At 51.9% G+C, this 22,390-nt stretch overlaps 1 protein-coding gene across 2 annotated transcripts; it reads left to right on the forward strand.

Moving 5' to 3' along the window:
- The first annotated feature begins 2,997 nt into the window (after positions 1 to 2,997).
- Positions 2,998 to 22,154, forward strand: CD99L2 (CD99 molecule like 2). 2 transcript variants are annotated; one of them, XM_015278651.3, is made up of 11 exons: positions 2,998 to 3,622; positions 10,115 to 10,171; positions 11,004 to 11,051; positions 11,741 to 11,836; positions 11,958 to 12,038; positions 12,621 to 12,713; positions 14,132 to 14,194; positions 15,009 to 15,035; positions 15,112 to 15,231; positions 16,542 to 16,607; positions 16,988 to 22,154. In XM_015278651.3, exons 1-11 carry the CDS (start codon positions 3,313 to 3,315, stop codon positions 17,050 to 17,052), a joined length of 1,026 nt encoding a protein of 341 aa, XP_015134137.3. In that variant the 5' UTR covers positions 2,998 to 3,312; the 3' UTR covers positions 17,053 to 22,154. The 2 variants fall into 2 exon arrangements, with proteins under 2 accessions (XP_015134137.3, XP_015134138.3); XM_015278652.3 differs by lacking the exon at positions 11,741 to 11,836.
- The last annotated feature ends 236 nt before the right edge of the window (positions 22,155 to 22,390 follow it).

Consider the following 22,390-nt stretch of genomic DNA (forward strand, 5'->3'; position numbering starts at 1 on the left):
CTCCTCTTTTAAAAAATAAAATAAAATCTCGCTGTTAGTAACTATGTGCATTCCTTGCCAGTCCTCAGTCAGCCAAAAAACACATGGGGTCTTTCTGAAAAAACTCCGTTCTGTGCATGAAGTTATTAACTGCTGGGAAAGGCAGAGAATTCTTTTGCAGCTGTTCTCCAACCGCTGGACGTCACCTCACACTCTGTCAACCCTCTGTGTTCTGCAAACTGCTGGAGTCTGAGAGAAAGCGGAGAGCTTGGCCAGAGCAGTTACGCTGATTCCTGAGACATGTTTTCCTTGGGTTCGGCCCCAGGTTCTCAGGCAGCACTGTTAGTCCCTAGTGGGAAATTAAAAAAAAAAAAGAAAAGAAAACAGCAGGTTGTGCTGCTTTTCAGGAACCCAGTGAACACACAGGAGCCTCTTCTGCACTGGCAGATGATGAGAGCTGACCACAGCACTGTAGTGCCCCTCCACGTGAGTCACCAAGGAAATGAGACCCAGCCTTGGCACCAGCCTGCAGCCCCATGGCCCAGCCCCACATCCAGCTAGGGACAGGCTGCTGGCTGCAGGATGCATCCTTTGTGCCCCACACAGGGACAGCTCCATCCAGGCTGGGTCCCATTGGTGACACCTGGTTGCATCTGTGCCACAGCCTTGGCAGCTCCTGGGAACCTTTCATCAGGCCCACAGGATGTCCCAGCAGTCCAGTTACCAGCAGGTGCATGCAGACCTGCACTAAGCAGCTGAGTAACATCCCAGGTGAGGCCAGAATTAATTTTCTCTTTTTAATTTATGATTCAACATTTTTATTCTAAAACCATTCCCTCACGCTCAGGGATCAGCAGGTACCTTCCATCAGTGCATACCCCATACCCAGCAGCCCTGGCCAGCCTCAGCACAGAACGCCTCACACCACATCCCCCCAGCTGCCCTGCTTGTCCCTTGGACATGGGGCAGAGCTATCCACCTGACCCAGCCCCGAGCAGGGGCAGCCAGGTTGGCAACCAGAGAAGATGCCTGGCAGATGCCCCAGGAGACTGCGCCAACATGCTCTCAGAGAATTGCCATCCCAGCACCACTCAGACTTCTTCTTTAAGAGTGTGGCTAAAGCATTTGTTTTACAGTGGGTGAAGACATTTGTAGCAGCAGTTCCACACAATAGGGAATATTCATAACAACTCTAAGCACCTACTGGAGGTGCCTGGGGCCACTGTACCAGGAGATCCCTTGGAGTGTGACTGAGAGCACTGCAGTTGGCCACCTGCTTCTCACCTCTTGGTACAGCTGTGGTCTGGGCATCTCCTGCAGGCAGAGCAGTGACAAAACAAGCTGGTACCAACAGCCCCCCACACCTGCTCTGCCGAGAGCTTGGTTGGAGGCAGTCAACCTCAGACTAGCAAAAAAAAAAAAAAGTTGTAATTCACAGAATCATAGAATTGTTTGAGTTGGAAGGCACCTTTAAAGACCACCTAATCCAACTCCCCTGCAATGAACAGGGACACCCGCAGCTCCATCAGGTGCTCAGAGCCCAGTTCAGCCCTCTGTCTTCAGGGATGGGGAACCACTATCTCTCTGGGTGAGAGGTGGTCTGTGCCAGCGCCTCACCACCCTTAGCCTAAAAGACTTTTTCCTTATATCCAATCTAAATATCCCCTCTTTTAGTTCAAAACCATTTCCCCTTGTCCTGTCACAACAGACCCTGCTCAAGAATCTATTCCCATCCTTCTTACAGCCCCTCTGGATACTGACAGGCTGCTCTCAGCTCTCCCCGGAGCCTTCCCTTCTCCATGCTGCACACCCCAGCTCTCAGCCTGTCCTCACAGGGAGCTGTTCCATCCCTCAGATCATTTTTGTGGCCCTCCTCTGGACACACTCCATCAGCTCCGTGTCTATCTTGTGCTGAGCACTCCCCATATGGATGCAGTGCTCCAGGCGAGGTCTCACAGTGCAGAGCAGAAGGGCAGATCCCCTCCCCCACCCTGCTGGCTGTGCTGCTTTGGATGCCCCCAAGATCCGGTTGGCTTCCAGGACCGCGAGGGCACAGTGCTGGCTCATATCCAGCTGCCATCCACCAGTACCCCAGGTTCTTGTCAGCAGGGCTGTGTTCTATCCTTACATCCCCCAGCTTGTATTGATAGTGAGGGTTGCAATGACCCAGGTGCCAGACCTTGCACTTAGCTTTGTTGAACCTCATGAGGTTCTCCTGGGCTCACTGTTCAGCCTATTTGGGTCTGTCTGCATGGCATCCTGTCCCTCAGGCATGTTGGCTGCGCTGCACAGCTTGGTGTCATCTGCAAACTTGCCGAGAGCACACTCCATTGAGATATCAAAGAGCACCAGACCCAACACTGACCCCTGAGGGACACTATTCATCACCAGTCTCCATCCAGACACTGAGTCATGGACCACCACTCTCTGGGTCCAATCTCACAACCAGACCTTTGTCCATCAAAGAGACCACCCGTCAAATCCATATCTTTCCAATTTGGAGAAAAAGATGTTATGGGGAACAACGTCAGAGACCTTACTGAAGTCCTGATAGGTGACATCAGTGGCTCTTCCCTTGTCCACTGATGCAGTTACGCCACTAGGTTGGCCAGGCTGGATCGGACCTGGGAGAAGCCCTGTTAACTGTCTGAAATCATCTCCCACTTTTCCATGTGCCTTATTTGAAAACAGTATCCTAAAGCAACAGTATTTCAGGCGAGAGGTGGACACCGGTGGAAATGTAATTCTGCCTGTGAAATTGCTCGTGTACAATTGTGTATGGTATTTTCACTTTCCATTACCGATAACCATGCAGCAGGGCTGTGCACTGCTACGTGACAGATCATTCCGCTTTTAAAACAGCAGCAGTGAAATTGGTACTTGTTATGTGTCCATCACTTACCGAGGGCAACTGACTGGGGCCTGTGTGGGGCTCCCACATCTAACAAGTTGCACATTCCACACCTCCTACATTATTTGTGTACATTTTGCAAGGAACAGATTCTGGATCAGATTTTTGCTTGCTCCGAAATTTATTTTCCCTGCCCAGCATTTCCCCTTCCCTTTAAACATATTTTTGCTCGGAGATCAAAGCACGCTGAGACGATAGGACTTCCGAGGCAGCACGAAGAGCTGGGCAGTGCCCGTTAAGGCACCGTGGGACGGAGTACTGTCCCCCTGCGGGTCCCCCTGCTCGCTGCCGGTGCCCTCGCAAGGATCCCAGCGTCAAGCCAGTTCAGAAGGAAGCAAGGGACCGCGGCCTGCCCGCGACTGGAGGAACGAACGCACTGAGGCGGCTGCGTTCTGTCGACTACACGCGACGTTTGTAATGTAATGTCACTACGGACGGACACCCGCGTCGGTGCGAACTCCGACTCTCAGGGCCGCGAGCTGCGGCAGCCGCTGCCGGGCTGCCAAGCCGGCTCCGAACGGCGCAGCCTCACGCCCTGTAGCGCGCGCAGCGCCCCGAGCCGCCCGCACTCGGCCGTGCCCCGCACCAATCTCGGCTCCGCCTCGCCCCGCCCCGCCCCGCCCCGCCCGGCGGAGGCAGCGGCTGCGCCCCGCGGCAGACACGCAGCGCCCCGAGCCATGGCCGTCCGCCGCCTGCTGGGGCTGCTCGTCGCCGCCGCGCTGCTGGGCGCAGGTAGGGCGCGGCGGGAGGGGGCGGTGCGGTGCGGGGCTCCGCGGCGCGGTTGAAGTACGGTGGCGGCCCGCTCCCGGTCTGGGGGCCGTGGTCGCGCCGGGCCTGGGCTGGAAGTGGGGCCGGACGCCCGACTCCCCGCTGACGGGGCCCGGTGGGGCGCGAGGAAGCCGGAGCCGGAGGCTTCGCGGCAGCCTGCGGGGCCGCGGGGAGCTGGGGTGGTGCCGGCGCCAGCGGGCCGCTGCGCAGCGCACTCTGCCCGGGCGGGAACCGCGTCCTTTTTTTTTTTTTTGGAATAGATATCAATGCAAAGCTTACCGCAACTCTTGATTCCTTATTCCAGAAATAAGTTATTATAAAAGGGTTTTTTTTTTACATTTTTCTTTTAAATAGGAAAAAAAAAAAGAAAAAAAAAGAGCCCTTTTAAAAGCTGTGCCGAAAAGACAGCCGACAGCCGGCGGCGATGTGCGAGGCCGCAGAAGAGATGGCCCTGCGCTCGGCCCGGCCCCGACGTGCTGCGGGACGCGGGGTTGCAGCCGGCAGGGACCTGGCACAGGCGCCCCGCCGGGTGGCTGCGCACGGCGCTCTCCGTGCGCCGCCGTAGCGCAGCGCTCGGTGGCCGATGTCGGTGTGACACAGCGCTGCGGGGCTGGGCCTCGCGTCCCATCATGAGATTAAAGTGGGAAACCCGCGATTAGTCAGCAGTGAGGCTGTCGGCGTTCCGCGTTGGCTGCAGCCCTGCCGAAGGAAAATGCCCCTCTGTGCCATCCCCAGGCCTCAGGCTGCGGGTCCGGCTCCTAAGCGTTTCCAGGCCGGTGTGCGTTGGCGCGATCCCCGCTGCAAGGTTCCCCAGTCGCCTTCAGCGCCCGGCTCCGCGGGGACAGATCAGCGCGCACGGCTGCCTGGGGCTCCGCGGCCCCGACCCCCGCCCCGGGCTGGCAGCGGCCGCGCGGAGGACGAGGGCGGCGGTGCGAGGCGGTTCCCGGGGCAGAGCTGTCCAGCCCGGCTGTGCGGGTTCACGTTTCTTCGGCTCCCGCTGTTCCGGGAGCCAGGCAGGAGGCAGGGGTAGCGCCGGGCCGCGGGCGGCAGCCTGGAGTGCCGGAGTCACAGCGCCCGGCTGCAGGTGCGGACAGAGCCGTCGCTGTGGGCTGAAAGCCGCTGGGCGGGTTTTGCTCTGCAGAGCTTTACCAGAGTCAGGGCTTCGCTGGCGCGGTGCTTGTAGTGCAGAGATCCTTGGCTTTTCTAGAAAGCAGTGAGGCTTGAGCCATCCAGGGTTGGCCCAGTGCTTGCCTAGGTGATGCAGAACGCAGCTGGACAGGGGATGCCCGCACTGCTGGGCCTCTTCTAAATCTCCTTCTCTCCATAAGCCCATGCAGATAGTACTGATGTGCTGTCATGGAAAGGTGACACGTTTGATCGCTGAGGTCACTGCACCCATGGGGGGCGCAAGGTTACCCCTGGCAGACCCGTCAGAAGGGACGTGCACGGATAAGAAAAGCCTGGAGAAAATCTCAGGCGAGCAGTGGCTTGGCACATCTGTGGAGCTGCAGCACAGGCAGGCAGTGTTCTGCATCCCACCCTGCATCTCACACAGCCTTCAGTGCCACCCCATGGCCCCAGGGCTGGTGATCATGGCTAAAGCATTGCACCCACCCCTGGGGACGGTCGGGGTAGGAGCATGGGGCAGCATGGCACCACTGTCGTGCAGAGCGTTTACAGTTGCAAACAGCATTGGTTATAAGATGTGATTATGTTATTAAATTTATAATTAGTAGATATTGGTAGCACTGCATTTAAGGAATAATTTTTACTTTGATAGTGTCTTTGACAAAGTGAGAGAATCTTTTGTTACAAGTTATCTCTGCTCTTGGAACAAATCTGTGTTAATTAAATGTGCCTTGCCCTGATATTTGTGAGCAGAGTTTTGGACACAATTGATTTCTGTACCCCTGTCTGTGTTTTAGAGCTTTTCTTCCCTGAGCCCGGTGACAGCGTGTTCGGAAGTGGCCGTCTAACTTTTGTTTAGTTTCCCTGTACAAAACTGTCAGTTTTCCTGGCATCTGTTGCCCCAGTGGGCAGCAGCACTGAGCTGAAGGAATTGTCAGCAACACGCTGCTTAAAGACCAGTTTGTTTCTCCTTAGAAAAGTATCTCCTGGAGGTTTGAGGCACCAGTGGTGTGGTTAGCTCGTGGAAACCGGGCCTCGGTTGTGCTGTTTCTCTCCTCAGTTCAGGCCAAGAGGGGCGAGGGACTCAGTGAGCCCATTTGTATACATCTCAGTCATTTCCTGCCCCATGAATATTAAACCGCTCTGGTTACCCAGTGGGCTTCTGTGGCAGTAGGTGAGTAAACCAGGTCCTCCACACTTTCTCATCTAGAGAAGTAGTTAATGTCAGGATTAAACAACTGTATTCTGTCCCTTAAAACCATGGAAGACTGAGAGACAGAGCAGCAGCAGGACAGTGGGGATGCCGTGGAGGGAGGCAGCTGGAATCAGGGGGCAGGTGGGCAGCGGGAGAGACTGGGTGTGAAATAACCCCTGCCCTGTACCCAGCACTGAGGCAGGGAAATGTCTTGCAGGTGCAAGAGAAGGCTCAGGAAGGCTCAGGAGGCTCATCGCTCTCTACAGCTCCCTGAAAGGAGATTGTGGTGAAGTGGGGGTTGGCCTCTGCTCCCAGTAGCAGTGATAGAATGAGAGGGAATGGCCTCAATTTGTTCCAGGGGAGATTCAGGTTGAACGTTAGGATAATATTCTCCAAGAGAGTGGTCGGTTGCTGGAATGGGTTCCCCAGGGAGTAATGGAGGCACCATCCCTGGAAATGTTCAAGAACCGTTCAAATGTTGCACTCAGGGACATGGTTAACTGTATGAGTTTCAATAGGGCCAAATGTCAGGTCCTGCATTTTGATCACAACAACCCCAGGCAACCCTACAGGCTTGGGGAAGAGTGGCTGGAAAACTGCCTGATGGAAAGGGACCTTGGTGTACTGATGGGCAGTCGGCTAAATATGAACCAGTAGTGTGCCCAGGTGGCCAAGAAGGCCGATGGCATCCTGGCTTGTGTCAGAAATGGTATGGTGAGCAGGACTAGGGAAGTAATCCTGTCCCTGTACTCAGCATTGGTGAGGCTTCACCTCGAGTACTATGTTCAGTTTTGGGCACCTCAGTACAGAAAGGACATGAAGGTGCTGGAGCAGGTCCAAAGAAGGGCAACAAGGCTTGTGAAGGGCTTGGAGAATATGCCTTACAAGGAGCGACTGAAGGAACTGGGGCTGTTTAGTCTGGCGAAAAGAAGGCTGAGGGGAGACCTTACTGCTCTCTTCCAGTACCCGAAAGGTGATTACAGCGAGAGCGGGGTTGGTCTCTTCTCACTGGTGACAGGACGAGGGGAAATGGCCTTAAGTTGTTGTGCCAGGGTAAGTTTAGGTTGGATATCAGGAAAACTTTTTACAGAAAGGGTTGTTAAGCACTGGAATAGGCTCCCCAGGGAGGTGGTTGAGGCACCGTCTCTGGATGTGGTTAAAATCCATTTGGATGTGGTGCTCAGGGACATGATTTAGCGGAGGGTTGTTAGGGTAGTTTGGTTAGGTCATGGTTGGACTCAATGATCTTTAAGGTCTTTTCCAACCTGAGTGATTCTATGATTCTGTGGTTTAGTGGGAAATACGGGTGGTAGGTGGACAGTTGGACTGGATGATCTTGTAGTCTTTTCCGACCTTGATGATTCTATGATTCTGTTAATCTAAAGGCTGTGCCCCTCTCCCTGTGCTCCATCTGCCAGCATCATCTGAATCAATTTTCAGTAGCGCTCCATTTCCCTTGGCACAACATGGCAGGAGCAGTCCCATGTGAGGTACTGACCTTTTCACCGTGCAATTCCCTGTTTACCTACTTTAACTACAGCATCTCGTCTTGGTCTTTATCTGATGAGAGCAGTCTCCCTACAGGGAATCGGGTGGTGTTTGAACTCCTGCTTCAGTTTTATTTGGGCTCCTGCATCCCTGGCTATGTCATCCCTTATTCTGTGCCAGACTAGGAATGAAGAACTCTGGTGCCACAATTTATCATTTGGTTGGTGAGCAGGCATCTCTGCCCTTGGGCAAATCCAGAGTCATTGCTGTGTGTGTAAGCAGAAATCAGATCGGTGATCTGAGCACTGAGCACAGCCTGTGGTGATCCACTGTGCCAGTGGCGCTTGGTAGGAGTGTGTGGGCAGCCCTGTGGTTTGTGCCCTGTGCGCAGAGGAAGAGAAACTCTCAGTGTTTCCCGAGCAACACTAAAAATGTCAAATGCCTGAGCTGGGCCCGTACATCCTGTATGTGCTGGGGTGGTTTCCCATCAGACTGACGATTCCTGCTTCTCCTGCCCTGGGAGTACCTGCAGCAGGTTTGGGAATGGGCAAAGCATGGCATGTGTCAAGAGCCCTGAACCACTGCCTTCAGAGCGGTGAGCCTGAATCTGCATGGACAGTTTGCTGCCTGCACGCAGTGTGGTGATGGCGGGGAGCGCTGGGGCTGTTTGACCTTGAGCGTGGGCTGGATGCTGCAGCTCCCATGGGGTCTGCAGATCCCACTGCCCCAATGGGTGCTGGCGGAGGTGGAGCTGCTGGTGCTGCTGCTGGCAGGTGTGGGACATAGCCGCTATCAGCCTCTCTGCAAAGAGAAAGTCTTCATTATGCAAATTCTCATCTTAAAGCTTAATTCATGTGCTTCCTGGCAGGCTTTCCTTTAATCTCAAGAGCAAGATTGCTTGGAATTACCATATACTCTTGTTAATTGCATGAGAGGAAAAAAAAAAAGAAAAAAAAAGCAGAGGTTGTTTTTGCCATAATCAGTAGTGATTCTGATTAGTACTTCTGGAAATCAGAATGTTTCCCTGGGAGTGGAGGGCTTGGCTGCACCAGGAGCGGAGCGGTGCCGCATTTTGCCAGGGGCACATCTTGCTTCAGCTCTGGGCTCCAAGCTCCCTGGGCAGCCAAAGGGGCCAGTGCTGCACGGGCTGGTGCTGAGCTGGCACTGGGAATGGAAAGCAACGCGCTTCTTGTGGTGCAGACGGTGCATTGGGCATGAGTTACGGTGCTGTGCACTGAGCTCTGCCAGACAGCGAGACTTAATTAGATCATATGTAATTGTATGAACTAAAAGGCTGACGAGCACAGCCATGCGCTTGAGCTGCCTGCTGCAGGAAACAATGAGGGGAGGACGCACGGTGGTGCAATGCCCTCTGCCCCCAGCCTGCAGCAGGCTCTGTTGGAAGCACCCAGCCCAGCTCGGGACGCTGCAGTACACGGCCCTGCCCGTCCGGCAGTGCTGCCCTTTGGGAGCTGATGCTTTGGGTTGCCACGTGGAAGGAAAGTACAGCAAACACCGTCCTGCGCTTGCTTTCCCTGTCAGCCAGCAGCCACGGGATGCCCAGGCGCAGGGCACGAGTAACCGCAGGGCAGTGACGCAGAGCCCACACGTGGGGCTGGGGCTGTGTTGCACTGGGTGCACCGTATCGCCTGGGGAGGCTTACAGCAGCATGGGGACCCCCCTTCTGGGCGGGGAGGCCCTGCCGTGGTGCTGGCTGGGGTTTGCTGGGGCAGTGGCACAGCTCCTGGAGCTGCCAGGCTGCATGCAGGGCAGGGGCACCACAGCCTCGGGCACAGCTCTCCGTGAAAGTTTTCCGCTGAATCGCGGCTGGCAGCCTTCTGGTGGGCGCTGCCTCGCGGCTGCCATTGTCCTTGTCAGGAGGGCTGTAAATTTATTCATGAAGCGCGCCGGAGCTCAGGTGGCAGCAGCTGAATCCATTTAGCAATAGGAATGAGAGGAAAGCCATTTTAATGTTCTCTTGCAGTGCCGCAGCGCTTAGCAAACCCAAAGGATATTAATTACTCAGCATGCTCCGAGATGTAAAAGCATGAATTTATCAAGACAAATACATTCAGAACGAGGGTAAGTCAACAGTAATTAACGCGGTGCAGGAAGGGGCGGAGCGGCAGGGCAGGCCGTGCTGGGGCCGGGCTGGGGCGCTGGCGGAGCCGCGTGCCCCTCTCGTGGGCCGCTGCCGGCGGCAGCGTTCCCGCAGTGCGTCCCGCTGCCGGATGGCACTCCCCCGGCACAGCCGTTGGGAGCTCTGCCCTTTCACCGAGTTTGTCTGCGCTGCTCCGAAGTCCGTACGATGCTCAGCAAACGTACAAGTGCAGGTGCAGCTGCGGATGAGTGGCAGCCAGAGAGATGAATTGGTGGGCGCCGCTTGACAAGTTTAAGCGTGGCGTGTGCTTTTATACCGCATCCATTAGGGCAGACAAATGGAAAATCTGAAGCTGACTGCTCTGCAATTTAACAGTCACAGGGTTTGGGGAAGGCTGATGTCTTCCTCACCGCTGGTGCTGGGTCACATTTAGCAGAAAGCGCTCTAAAACCAAAGCAATTTGAGCGCAGGCACCTGGCCATGCTGCACGTGGAGGTGGCTGACGTTGTGTGGAGTAACTCCTGCGCCGCTTCTTTGTTTGCAGGTCATGGGGACGACCCAGGGGGATTCAACCTAGAAGATGCCCTCGGCCCCATACGGCGTAAGTCAAATTCATTTACTCTTTACAAAATAAGGAGAAAAATAAGAATTAATAGGTGCAGTTTGCCCACTGAGATCTCTTGGCAAGGTGACAGAGGATGCAGGCCGGCCCCAGTCCCTGTGGCAGGGCTACCTGTGCCCACAGGGGCTGCCTGCAAGTCCCATGCCTGCTGCTCTGTCCCAGGGTGCAGATCGCAGGGGCATGGCAGCACCTGGGTGCAGAAGCGTGCCAGCATTCAGATGGAAATTAATAGGAATGGAGAGGCCACAACTCTTGCTCATAATTTATTCATATACTTCGTAAAGCTAACCACTGTTAATGGATAGTGGTTTGCAGGGAAAATAAAAATTATGACAAAATAAATAAAACCACCTCCTGAAGCTGATGGCGGCTTGTTTTGCCCTGGGAGCAGTCGGGCCCTGAGCACTGGGGAGTCTGCAGAACTGTTCCAGCAGACAGGGACCTCCGCAATGTGGCACAGTGCTGGGAGCTGCTGCCAGTGCAGTGGCTGGCGGGCAGGGGATAGCCAAGCACCAGCAACTTGCTGCTGCTTCCTCTCTGCTTTGTCTCCTGGGGTTGTCCCCTGCAGAAGTTCTCTGCTTGGCATCAGCCCCAGACAAGCTCTGGGCTGGACCTGCATGGGGCTCCCTTGGGCTACCACCGTGTACATGCAGTTGCAGCTTTGGGTGCCACAGGGACAAAGGCAGGGCATGGAGCTCTGGATGTGATGCTGGTGGGCTCACCCACCAAGTCCTAGCCTTGTGTTCTTGGGGCAGAGGCAGTGTTTCTGGTGATGCATGTGGCTAACATGTTCCTCCCCTTTCTATCACAGCCACACCCAAGGGACCCAAAAAGCCGGCTGGTGGGACAGGAGGGAGAGGTGAGATGTTCTTGGCACGTGTCATCTCAGTGAGTGTCAGCTGTGTGCTGTCGGCAGCAGCTTGGGTGCTGAAATCTTGGTTGGCAGTGAACCACCTCTTGGTTGGCGATAGGCTGTGCTCCAGTGGCTGCTTGTGCTGCCTGAACTTCCCCTGCCTGCACTGCTTGATGGTGCCTTCTCCATCATCACCACGCAGCCACTGTGTCGCTTGTATCTCCCCTCTCCATCGGCAGTGCTGCGCACCTGTGCCTAAGTAAATGCAGTATTGATGTTTCTGTCTGTTGTGAAGGCAGCCAACATGAGAGCATTTATGGCCATGGCTGAGTTCTGCACACTTTGCAGTATTGTAATGGATTTGACACAGGTCACGGCTGAGCTACATGGGGACCGTCATTTCTGCCTGTGCAGCACCGGCTGGCTATGACCTGGGGAGGAGCTTTTGCTCCAGGACATCCCCGGCTTTCACTGAACAGTGTCAGGCTGGTGGCATTTTCCCATGCAGGGAAAACCACCTCTGATGGTGGGGGTCAGGGCCCTGGCTGCCCAGATCCCAGCACCGGCCTTGCTGGAGGATGCTCATGCCCAGCCCTGGCCACATGTCCCTGCTCACACGCTGAGCAGTACCATGTGCCAAGGGCTGCCTGCACAGAGCCCCAGCACCATGGCTCGCCCATCCGCTCTCTCTACAGACTTTGACCTGGCTGATTACTTCGATAACCCTGTGGAGCCCACCAGCAGGCCAGCCAGGCCAACCGCCAGGCCCTTCCCACGGCCGGGGAAGCCAGGTGTGTCACCGTGCCCATCGCCTCTCTGTAGGAGCTGGGGCTGCGTACAGCCGGGGGCTTGTTGGGTGCACCTTTGGGAGGGTAACAGCATTTTGTTCTCCCCCTTCCGTGGCACTTTCAGACAATGGCCTTTGGGATGTCATCCGTACCACCACCACCAAGCGGCCAAAAACAACGCAGGCCCCCCGCAAACAGAACCCAGGTGAGTGCAGCTTCCCAGCCACGCTGTGTCCAGCCCCACTTTGTTCAGGTAAGAGCTGCAGGCCGGACCCAGTGTAACCGTGCCACGCAGGAGCATGGCAGACAGGCATACCTGTGGTCATGGGCTGCTCTGCTGCCCATGGGGGCTGAGCTTTGTCAAAAAGGTGCTCCCAGACTCAGCATCAATGTCAGATGAGACGAAACTTATTTGCGAGATAGCAAGTGGGTTGAGAGGGTCAGGCTGGCTCCGTTCCACATTTTTAGCTGACATTTAGCGAAAGCAGCCTGAAGCTGCTCTGCTTGAGCTGAGCTCCTGAGCTACTGCACTCCTGAGGGTGCCAGCTGCATTCTGCAGAGACGAACACCTGCAGGCAGGGGCACTGTGGGACGGCTGACTGCCAGTGGCTCTGTCCTACTGCCTGCTCTCCCATCTGATCTGTCTGTGGTCAAGCACATGAGCCACAACACGGGGAGATTCCTGCATCTGCCACAGCAACAGCATTGGGCAGGAGCGTTGCCTGGACTGATTACTTGTCAGTTTCAAGCAGGTTGCTAGCGCTGCTAACTCCATCTTGTTTTACAGGGAAGAATCCTTTGGATCTGGACTTGTCTGATGCCCTTGGAGATTGGGATGATGCGAGGGATGGCAGGCAGCCGGGCGTGAGGCCGGAGGAAGGTACATGGGTTTCCCTCTCCCTGCTGTTCTCACCACCATGTGTTCCTGGGCCCTATGGGAGCTCCCCAGCACTGGGAGCTCACTGCGTGGCACCCCCTCCATTAAACGGTGGATCGCTGCCAGAAGCTGGGGGTGAACAGAAACAGTGATCATGCCTTGTTTGGGGCTGTGAGGGTTCTGTGGCGTTCCCCTCGTCCCCATGCCCAACTGCTGTTTAACTGAGTGCTGTTGGGGTTTGCAGTCATAGCCAAGATGTAAATCCAGGGCAGGCTTAGTCCTGGCACAGCACGTGCCGAGGGCCAGAGACTTTTTTTCCATCTCTGAAATGCTCCACTGAATGCGTCATTTGTCTGCAAGGATTGCTCCCTTGAGCACCGCCGCTAGAAAACAGACTTTGCACAGCTAGTTTATGGATGTTGAGATGGCCGTATGCCCTCCTCGTACGTGTAATTAATAGCCAGGTACTTTATTAGACTGTACTAACTAGGTGACATGTCTGCACTTTTGGGGTCTAGGCTCTGGCCGGAAGGCGGGAGGTGTTGGGTGCTGGAATGCAGCACCGTGGCCAGCTGGCCCCGTGGCACATGGCCACACGCTGCCCCAGCATTGCTGCCCCTCATAGAGGGTTCCATCTCTGCAGGTTCTGTTCTTGTTTTTGTTTTGTTTCTTTAAATTTTACACTCATTACTAAACCCATAAACCACTTTTTTTTTTTTTGTGTTTGTGTGTGTGTGTGTGTGTGTGTGTAAGCTGGTGAGTGTCTCCCAGGCTGGAAGGGCAAAAGCTCAATGGCTCCGCTAATGCCACTGCCAGCTCCCACTCCATGATTCTCTTTTCTTTCAGGCAAGATGTAAAGTCAGTTATTACCTCTTCTTTGAGCTTAAAAGAAAGTAATTTGGGGTTGAAGATTCTGCTAACTCTGACATTGTGAGGGAGGGGATCTGCCCATTGGCCCTGATCTGTTCTTGCTCATGGAGCAGCTGGAGCCACTGGTGGGAATGTGCTGGGCCACAGTGCAGCTGCTTCCTGCTGCACAAAATGCCCAGAAGAACCCCTCAGAAAGTCCAGAGGTTTTGTAGGAGACACCAAGGGGAGCATAGCAGCCTCAGCCTTTCTGTGGGCAGTACTGCTGGAAGCTGTTCTACCAGGCACATGGTGCTCGGGAGGGTTCAGAACCCCCACAGCCCCATTCCGAGCCCCCTGTGCTCCCTGGAAGCACCCATAGATGCTGCAACAGGGACAGACACTGGGCCAGCTGGCACCTGGCTCTCTGGCCCCTTGCACCCTGAGCAGACCTGCACTCTTTCCCTTCCCATTCGACTCATTGCTTTCTGGGCGGCTGCAGCACTCATCCCCTGGAGGGCAGCAGTAGGGGATGGTTTCGCTTTGTGCTCCAGAGTTTGTTGTTATTTTTCAAGGATTTTCAGACAGCGACCTGGAAGGCATTGTGGATGATGGCTACAGCCCTGACAAGAAGAAAGGTAGGGAGGGCCTGTGGGCGGGTTGGTGCCCACAGCATGGGGCAGAGACGGCCACACCGCAGGGACCCCAGAGGGCATCTCCCCATGGCAGGGGGACCCCACAATGGGTCTGAGGAGATTGGCAGGGGCACCTGCCGTCGTGGTAGCAGTGGCTGGCACTGGTGGCCCTGGACCAGCCAGCACATACTACAGCCACCAGCAGATGCCAGGTTGTCCCTCTGCACTTGGCAGAGGGAGTATGGCTGTGGGGCTGAAATGGCACTTCTTGGCCCCCACCTCCTGCTGTGCTTACCCTAGGGGGCTGTCACCCTGCTCCTCATGGACACTGTCCCTCCTCTCAGGATGCAACTGCTGGTTTCAGGAATAGGGAACCAGCTGTGCTTGACTCAGCCTGCACAGAGAGCCGCAGTGTTAAATATTAAAGGCAGTCGAGTTAAAAATGGTGAACACCACCAACCCGGTCGACATTCAATGAATCGCTGTGCCAAGGACAAACTGCACTGAAGGCATTAATACAGTGCTGACCTGCTTCTGTAATGCGGGATTTAAGCAACTCATTCAGAGCTGCAGCCTCCAGCGGGAGCCAGTTCTCCCAGCTTGAGCTGTGCACAGTTGCCCCAGCGTCACATGCAGCTGCCCAAGTGTCACGTATGGATATCCCCATGTCACATACAGGTGTGCCAGCTCACAGCTCAGGCAGCTGTCCCCTCTGATGGCACAAGGATGCCACAATGCGATGAGGAGCATCTCTGTGCCAGCGTGGGGTGTGGGGTTGTGTGTGGGCCAGGCTGCTGATGGGTCTTTTCTCTTGCAGGATCTGGAGGCAACACTGACAGCCAAGGTAGGGCCATGGGGGCTGTGGGGGGAGCGGGACTTGGGAACCTCCCCACCACTCAGCGCCTTTCTGTGCCCTGCAGACAAACAGGTGGAGACGGGCACCATCGCTGGCATTGCCAGTGCCCTGGCCATGGCCCTTGTGGGGGCCGTCTCCAGCTACATCTCCTACCAACAGAAGAAGTTCTGCTTCAGCATCCAGCGTAAGTAGCCCCAGGTGGGGGTGGGAGGTCTGTGGGGTGGAGGATTGCAGAGTGGAACTTGGTGTGTGGGGATACCCCTCCAAGTGAAAGCAAACCTTGCACTGTCTGCCAAAGGGACTGAGAAAAATGCATAGGCAGTGTTGGTCGTGGCTTCCCACCTGGCTGCCCTTGACTCCAGTTCGTACTGAAGCTCTAGCATGCCCAGCAGGGCAGCACTCAGCAGCAGCTTTCAGGCCACAACAGTCTGCTGTCAGCCTTGCTGCTGTTGTGATGATCAGTACCTACTGTTCTGCTCTTGGCCAGCCCACAACAGAAGTGTCCCCTGAGAGTCAGGGCAAGGTATACAGCTGTTTAATGCCCTCTCTCCCCATACTCTCTTTGCACCTGGCCTTTTGGAAGGGGTCAGTGGGGAGGGCCCTGCACAGCAACGTGGGGGTTTACCGGGGCACATAGCCCTGGTGTGGTTACGCGTGGGTGCAGCCAAAGGGCAGAAGTGTGGGCAGCTGGGAAAGGCTCTCTTCAAAGAAATCTCATGAATTCTCCTGAGAGCCTCATGTGCTTTGGGGAGGGGTGTCTGGGGGCAGGAAATTTGGGTGGGAATCATGCTATTTTCCCAGTTGTGTCTGCAACAAACAGGAGTGTTTTGGTAAATGAGATCAGCGGGGAGAGTCAAATGAATGTGATGGAATGAAACTCCCTTGTATATTCCCTCCACTTAAATGATATTTTGGTAAGAATAAATAATTTAAAAAAAAAAAAGAGAGAGTAAAGGCTTTAATGAGGGGAAAGCTGAGACACATGAAGTCCCAGAAAGGCAGCAGGAAATTAAAGTTAATTATAAAGGAGGATTAATTTAAGCCATCAGACACAGCATGCTGGGCTAATGTCAGGCCTTAGATGCCTTGCAGTGCATGACAGCAATCTGCAAGCCATCAGCCACTGCAGAAATGGCTTTTCTCTCAAGAAGTACAGTGGCATTGGGTGTTATCCCAGCAGAATACATGCCTGGGAACAGCAGTGGGCTCGAAGTGTGGCCTTGCCCCACAGCTGTGTCCTCCTGCCAGGGGCTGATGCAGGAGAGTTGGGCTGGGAGCTTGCCCATCTGAGCCAACCTCTGTGGTGGCTTGAGAATACAGCACAGCTTTCTCAGCACCAATGTTTCTATGCTGCTGTTAATGCAGAGGAGTTTGCAAAATTGTTGTCTTAGCCTTCAAAGAAGATAGGCCCCTTACCACAGGTTTTAAGGTGTCAAAGCAAACAATTTCTGCTTTCTGACCTCCCATCTCACTCTCTTTATTGCTGCTTCTCAGAGGGACTTAACGCCGAATACGTGAAAGGGGAGAACATGGAAGCTGTCGTAAGCGAGGAGCCCCAAGGTGAGGGCCTGGCCACAAAGGCCATGGGGTGCTCTGGGAGCCACTCCAGTGACTCTGGGAAGGCACTGCTCGGGTTATGCTGCAGCTTTTTGTGTAATACCCACTGCGATGTTTTTCCTGCTTTATTATACACAAAGGGAAGCCACGATGAGAGACCAAGGGTCCCATTCTGCAAATGGTGGCAGTTGATGTTGAGCTTTAATGTTTTCAGCCACCAGAAGTGCCTCGCACCAGAAGTGTGCTCCTTCCTTCAGCCACAGATAAGGAAGGCTGCTGTAAAAGCTGAGATTGGATACAAATGAGTGGCATTTGGCACCTGTTGCTTGCAGTCATGTACAATTGTGTACTGTCATACTAATGACTTTTACTTTCTTCCCTAGTTAAATACTCAGTACTGGAAACACAGTCAGCAGAACCGCCGAAACATGATGGTGCAAAGGTGTGAGGGCACGGCCTCCCATCCCCTCCTGCTGGGAAGGAGCCCGGCGGCAAACACTGAGATCTCACCTGCTTGTAATTTAGCTATTTATTTCATTTGAATCCAAAGCTGTTTGATGTGTACTTAGGCTTGAACTGGCTTCTTACTGCTCTAGGCTTTAGGGTTAGGATGGCAGTATGTGCTTATTTTTTGTAACAAGATTTGTTTACATGGAAGGAATACTGCAAGTTTGACTGCAAGTTGTATTCAAACCAGCAGCAGGTGCTTCAGCAGCGATCCCCTGTTGGTAGGGGATTGAGGACGAGGTCTTTTGCAAGGACTGCTTACAGGTGTGACGACAGCGAAGTGCCTGTTATTAGCAACCCAAAGCAAACCAGCCACCTCCCTCCGTCAGTCTCCCTGTGCCACAGTGCTGCTGCCGAGGCCTGCTCTCACTGCCTTGGTGCTGCTTCCTCTTCCCCGGCCTTCTCATACTGATGCCAAGACGTGGGGACAGACACCTGCTGATGCGCTTTCCCAAAGCAGTGCGAAGTGAAGAAGTGACTGCCTAGCGTAAAAGGAACTCCCAGTTTATATGTAGCCCTGAAATACGTGCATTTTTTAAAATGTTTTGCAAATCCCAAATTGTGCAATTGTATATGGACTACCAAAAGCGTTTCATTTGATTCAGAGCTGTCAGGCAGACGTGACTGCCACAAGGCCTTGCCATGATCCTTGAGGTCCCTTCTGGCTTGAGCCATTCTATGACTCGATGAGCATTCTGTCCCACAGCTCCCTTTGAAAGGAAATGGCCCAGTCACGTTTTAAGTACTTTGCAACAACTGTGCAATTCTTTATGCTCTTCGTAACGCTTGCATTTTTAAAGCCTTACACTAGCTCTAGCAGAACAACTATGGCATTTTATAAGGGAGATGAGTTCTAATGATATATGTATTTAGAGCACTTCGTCTACAATACTGCTATTAACTGTCGGTACTTCATTGTACAAATGTATGTGGATTAGAGAAAACAGTTCTCAGCTGTTCTGAGACTGTAACTCTCTGCTCATATGTAATTAGCAATAGCACCAGAGGGAATGGCCTCATGTTATACCAGGGGAGGGTCAGGTTGGATTTTAGGAAATACTTCTCTGAGACAGTGGTCAGGCTCTGGAACAGGCTGCCCATGGAGTGGTGGAGTTGCCGTCCCTGGAGGTGTTCAAGAACTGTGTAGATGTTGTACTGAGGGACATGATTCAGTGGGAAATATCAGTGGTAGGTAGGCAGTTGGACTGGATAATCTTAGAGGTGTTTTCCAACCTTGGTGATTCTATGATTCTGTGATTCTAGGACAGATGCAGAATACACTCCCTACGTTTGTGTACTCAAAGTGTCAGATTTTATTGGGTGATAATGGTTGGAGAATTCTGCTGGGCACAGGCAGGCACTCCAACGCGAGGAAAGCCATGTCCCCAGGGTCGGGCTGTGCTTCTCCCTTTCCCACACCACCACCTGTCTTTTCTCTCTTAGCTGAATGGATTTGAAGGCTGTAGCATGAAAAATGTTTTTACAAAATGATTGTATAGAAGGTGTCGCAATACGATACTGATGAGCACTAGGACTCATTTTAGATTAGGTCAAGTGAATATAATCCCATTTATTTTAGCTGATACTGGCGTTGTCTGCAGATTATCAGCATGTTTCCATGGCCCTGCACTCTCTGCCCACCCTGCGGATGGGACAGGGGGTGCTCAGTATTGCTTACAGGCCGTAACACTTGGTTACCCTCCTTTAGGAAATGGTTACAGCAGGACACAGAAGAAACACGCATGTAACTCACAAGTACTGCAAGTGGTGGTTTCACTGAGGAAAACCAGCCCTTTCAGAATGCAAAAGCAAACAGCACTTTCCCTAAGGCCTTTTATATGACTTTGATGAAAACTTACACCTTAATGTAACATCAGGGTATATGGAAAAATGTAAACGCGCAGTGAAACGGATGACATTTTCAGAAGTTTACAGTAACAGAATTAAAAATCTCTCTCTGGGATTTCAGAGGGGAAAATATTGACAAATACTGCAGAGAAGAAATTAAACTCAGTTTTGTTTTCAAAACTGGACAGAAACCAAAGCTGTGATGTGCTGAGTGCCAGCTACGGCTCAGCTGGCTTCATGCAGTCTGCTTCCTCCTCTGTCTGCCTGGCAGATGGGTGTGAGATGTGGGGAGCTCAGACCTCGCACCTTCACTACTTCGGGCACTACAGTGATGGAGTGCTCAGCTGTATTTTCCTGGCAGTGAAGCAAGTGCTGAAAGAACGGACACAGTGCTCACCTCTGTAGCCATCTTCATTTCGTTAGTATCCATTCACTTTAAATTGGAATATAGAATATGTAAAATTCTTGCACTTTAATTCTGTGTACGTGGCATGAAATTTCTTGTATTTAAAAAGGCAGTGAAACAAGACAAGTGGAATACTAGGATTTTTTTTTTTTTTCCCAAGTCCCAAAGCGTATACAGAGCTGACTTGAGAGCTCATGTGAGGTTGTGCTGTGGGCTCTTTTCTCACATCTCCAGCTTCACTAAAGCTCTTTCTCATGTAACAGTTCAGAAAAGCTTTCACAATTACACCGAAAACAGAACTGAAGGAACTTAACCAGCTTTTATCCCACTGTTTACCAACTGCTTGCATTTTCCTTTGGCAGTACTGTAGCAGGTTCTTCATTTTAGAATACTGTGCCATGGAATTCTTCAGTTTAGAATACCCCGTTGTGAATTTCAGATTCTTTGTGGTGCTTTAATGCTCAGTCGTTTTCTCGCAGCCTCATTAAGGAATCCCAACAAGCACTGCACTGCCATTGTTCCCTATTCATTTGTTGTGGTAACAGTGGAATTACTCCACAGTACCATTTCAGATTCTGAAAAAGCAAAATGATGAGACGGGGTAAGGCGTTCACATTTGGTTCTGTAATAAAAGGGAACAAATGAAGTTCAGAAACAAAATTCTTGTGAAATTGGAGTCATATCTTGTGAGTGAAATCCTTATCTAAAAGCAAAGCATATTGCTTACTGATGCAGAAGCAATCTATACCAAACAAAGGCTGAATGTTCTGCTGTGAAAAGATTAATTCTGCTAACATTGACAAATGCATGTAAGGGTCAGTGGGGGGAAAAGATCAGAATCTGACTACCATTGGAAAACATTAAAACAAACTGTCTACTAAGGCATTTTGGACATTTTTTTCCATGTTGCAAGTCAACTGCAAATGGCAGACCATTGCCTTTCTATACGTAAACTTCTTCTACAATGACACTAAAGACTTCATTAAAAAAACAGCAGAAGAAACACCCTTCCCAACACATATCAAAATGGTCTTTGTGAGGAAACGTATCATTAAGGGACTGTAAATTAAAGGTAAATGTTGAAGTATGTAAGCACACGCACTTGGTCATCATCCCTCTCCTCCTCAGGCCCCTGAGCTCAGGCACTGCAGTGCACTGCCCCTGACTGCACTCACTGGCTGTCAGTCTGTCGCACCGCTGCAGGTTTCCTGTGGTTCTCTTTACATTTTTACAACCAGTGAATGAATCTCCCATGCAATGTTAATGAAGATTTTGACGTTTGTGTAACAATGCATTGCTTAGTCTGACAGGCAAAAAATGTGTTCATGTTTCAAACTACCCACTACTTCCAACTCCTTGTAGAAATAAAATTCCTTCTTCCAAACTGCATATGGCAGTCAAGAGATGCCTGGGGTAGGATATCCACTTAGTTCAGATATGATCTCTCAGCACATGAGCATTCCTTTTTGCATCTTCTACAATTAAGGTTTGCCTCACCAGGGGAATATTTTGAGTCACCCCTTTTACCCTGTCCTCTGCTACAGTGCTCAAACCACCCAAATGTGAGCTGCTGTTCCCTTATTTATTTCCAGCTTCTGAGGAACCAGCCATTCCCGGCATTACTAAATAATGGCTTAAGACAGCTTTTCTTTTAAACCAGGAGAGAAATCGCTTTCCTTGTTTAAAGCATTAACTCCTTGCAGAAGGCTGCCTGTGGAGGGAACAAAACAGGGCGGATAAGACGGTTTACCAGCTTTAAAAGCCGCCTTCCATTTTTCTGAAACCAAAACACTGACACTTATCTACAGAGGAGGAAAAAGTATAATTAAGCCCTGAAACAGGACTGAAGTGTCAAAATGTCTGATGCTGATGATTCACTTAACTTCACAAGCAAAAACTGTTTCAATTGTTTATCATGGCTTCGGTGTACTCTGGTATACCAGGTTCATGTTGTTTGCTTTGTCAAGTGTCACGGAGAGATCAAACTGAACTGCTTGCTGTCCTTCTGCACGTTCCCTTTACAATGAGTCAAAAACAAACAAATAAAGCAAAAGGAAATGCCGCTACTGAATTAGAGTTAGCAGTTCCATACAGGGTACATGAAACAGGGAGCAGCATTCTGCTCTTACTTCAAACAGTCCAATACTGCCTTATAAAACAAACAAACAAACAAACAACAACAACAAAAAAAAAAACAAAACCAAAACCAATGGACAGTTGTTAAATCAATAGGAAAAAACATTTGAATATCGGGAAACAAACTGAGTACAGACTACTAATCACCTCTGTGCTTTAGCTACCATATGTGACCTATACAGAATCTCCGCAAATCACCATGTCAGGTGTACAAAAACCACCTGTGCCATGTACACATTACAGCAGGATCCTTGCCCCTCCATTACCCCTGCAGTCAGGCAGATGCCCTGGACTGTGCAGGTTCCTGCAGATGAACTAGCAGCAGCAGAGGTATGTAGGAGCCTTTGTGGCACAACACAGTTCTCACATTGCAGCTCTAGGAACCTAAGCTTTTAAAATCTCACAATGCCTAAGCTAATCCGGTCATCACATCTACAATAGTTATAGAGGAAACGTTGTGACTATGAGCACCAATAAAAACTTCAAAAGATTTTCCTTAGTGCTGCATTTTAGAGATAAAATGCTTTGCTTTAATGTACAGTTAAAACGTCAAGGAAATCTGAAGTATGGTAGTTCAGTTGAATACTAGCTTAACATATTTTGGCAATGTAAAATTCACTGCTGGCATACAGTTTAGCAAATTTTTTTTTTTTTTTTTTAAAAAGAGAAACTCAACTATTTATAGAAAGCGTGAGGTTCATTAGAAGATGCCGCCTTGCAGCATCCCTATATTTTGTTCCTGTAGGCAAATACCTGTTATAAAATGCTGCATCACAGAAAACACACCCTGCCCCACATGGGAAACTTGGGAGAACAGACACACCTTTCCAGGTGGAGCTGCAGACTCAGCTCACCTCCCTCGTTTACTGTATGCTGTGTATATTAATGG

This window comes from Gallus gallus, chromosome 4 (genome assembly GCF_016699485.2).
Source record: "Gallus gallus isolate bGalGal1 chromosome 4, bGalGal1.mat.broiler.GRCg7b, whole genome shotgun sequence".
Lineage (NCBI taxonomy): Eukaryota > Metazoa > Chordata > Aves > Galliformes > Phasianidae > Gallus > Gallus gallus.

Coding starts and splice junctions, on each gene's coding strand:
- CD99L2 (XM_015278651.3), top strand. CDS start 3,313: ATGTCACTACGGACGGACACCCGCGTCGGTGCGAACTCCGACTCTCAG. Junction 10,172..11,003: donor TGCCCTCGGCCCCATACGGC/GTAAGTCAAATT, acceptor TTTCTATCACAG/CCACACCCAAGGGACCCAAA. Junction 11,052..11,740: donor TGGTGGGACAGGAGGGAGAG/GTGAGATGTTCT, acceptor CTCTCTCTACAG/ACTTTGACCTGGCTGATTAC.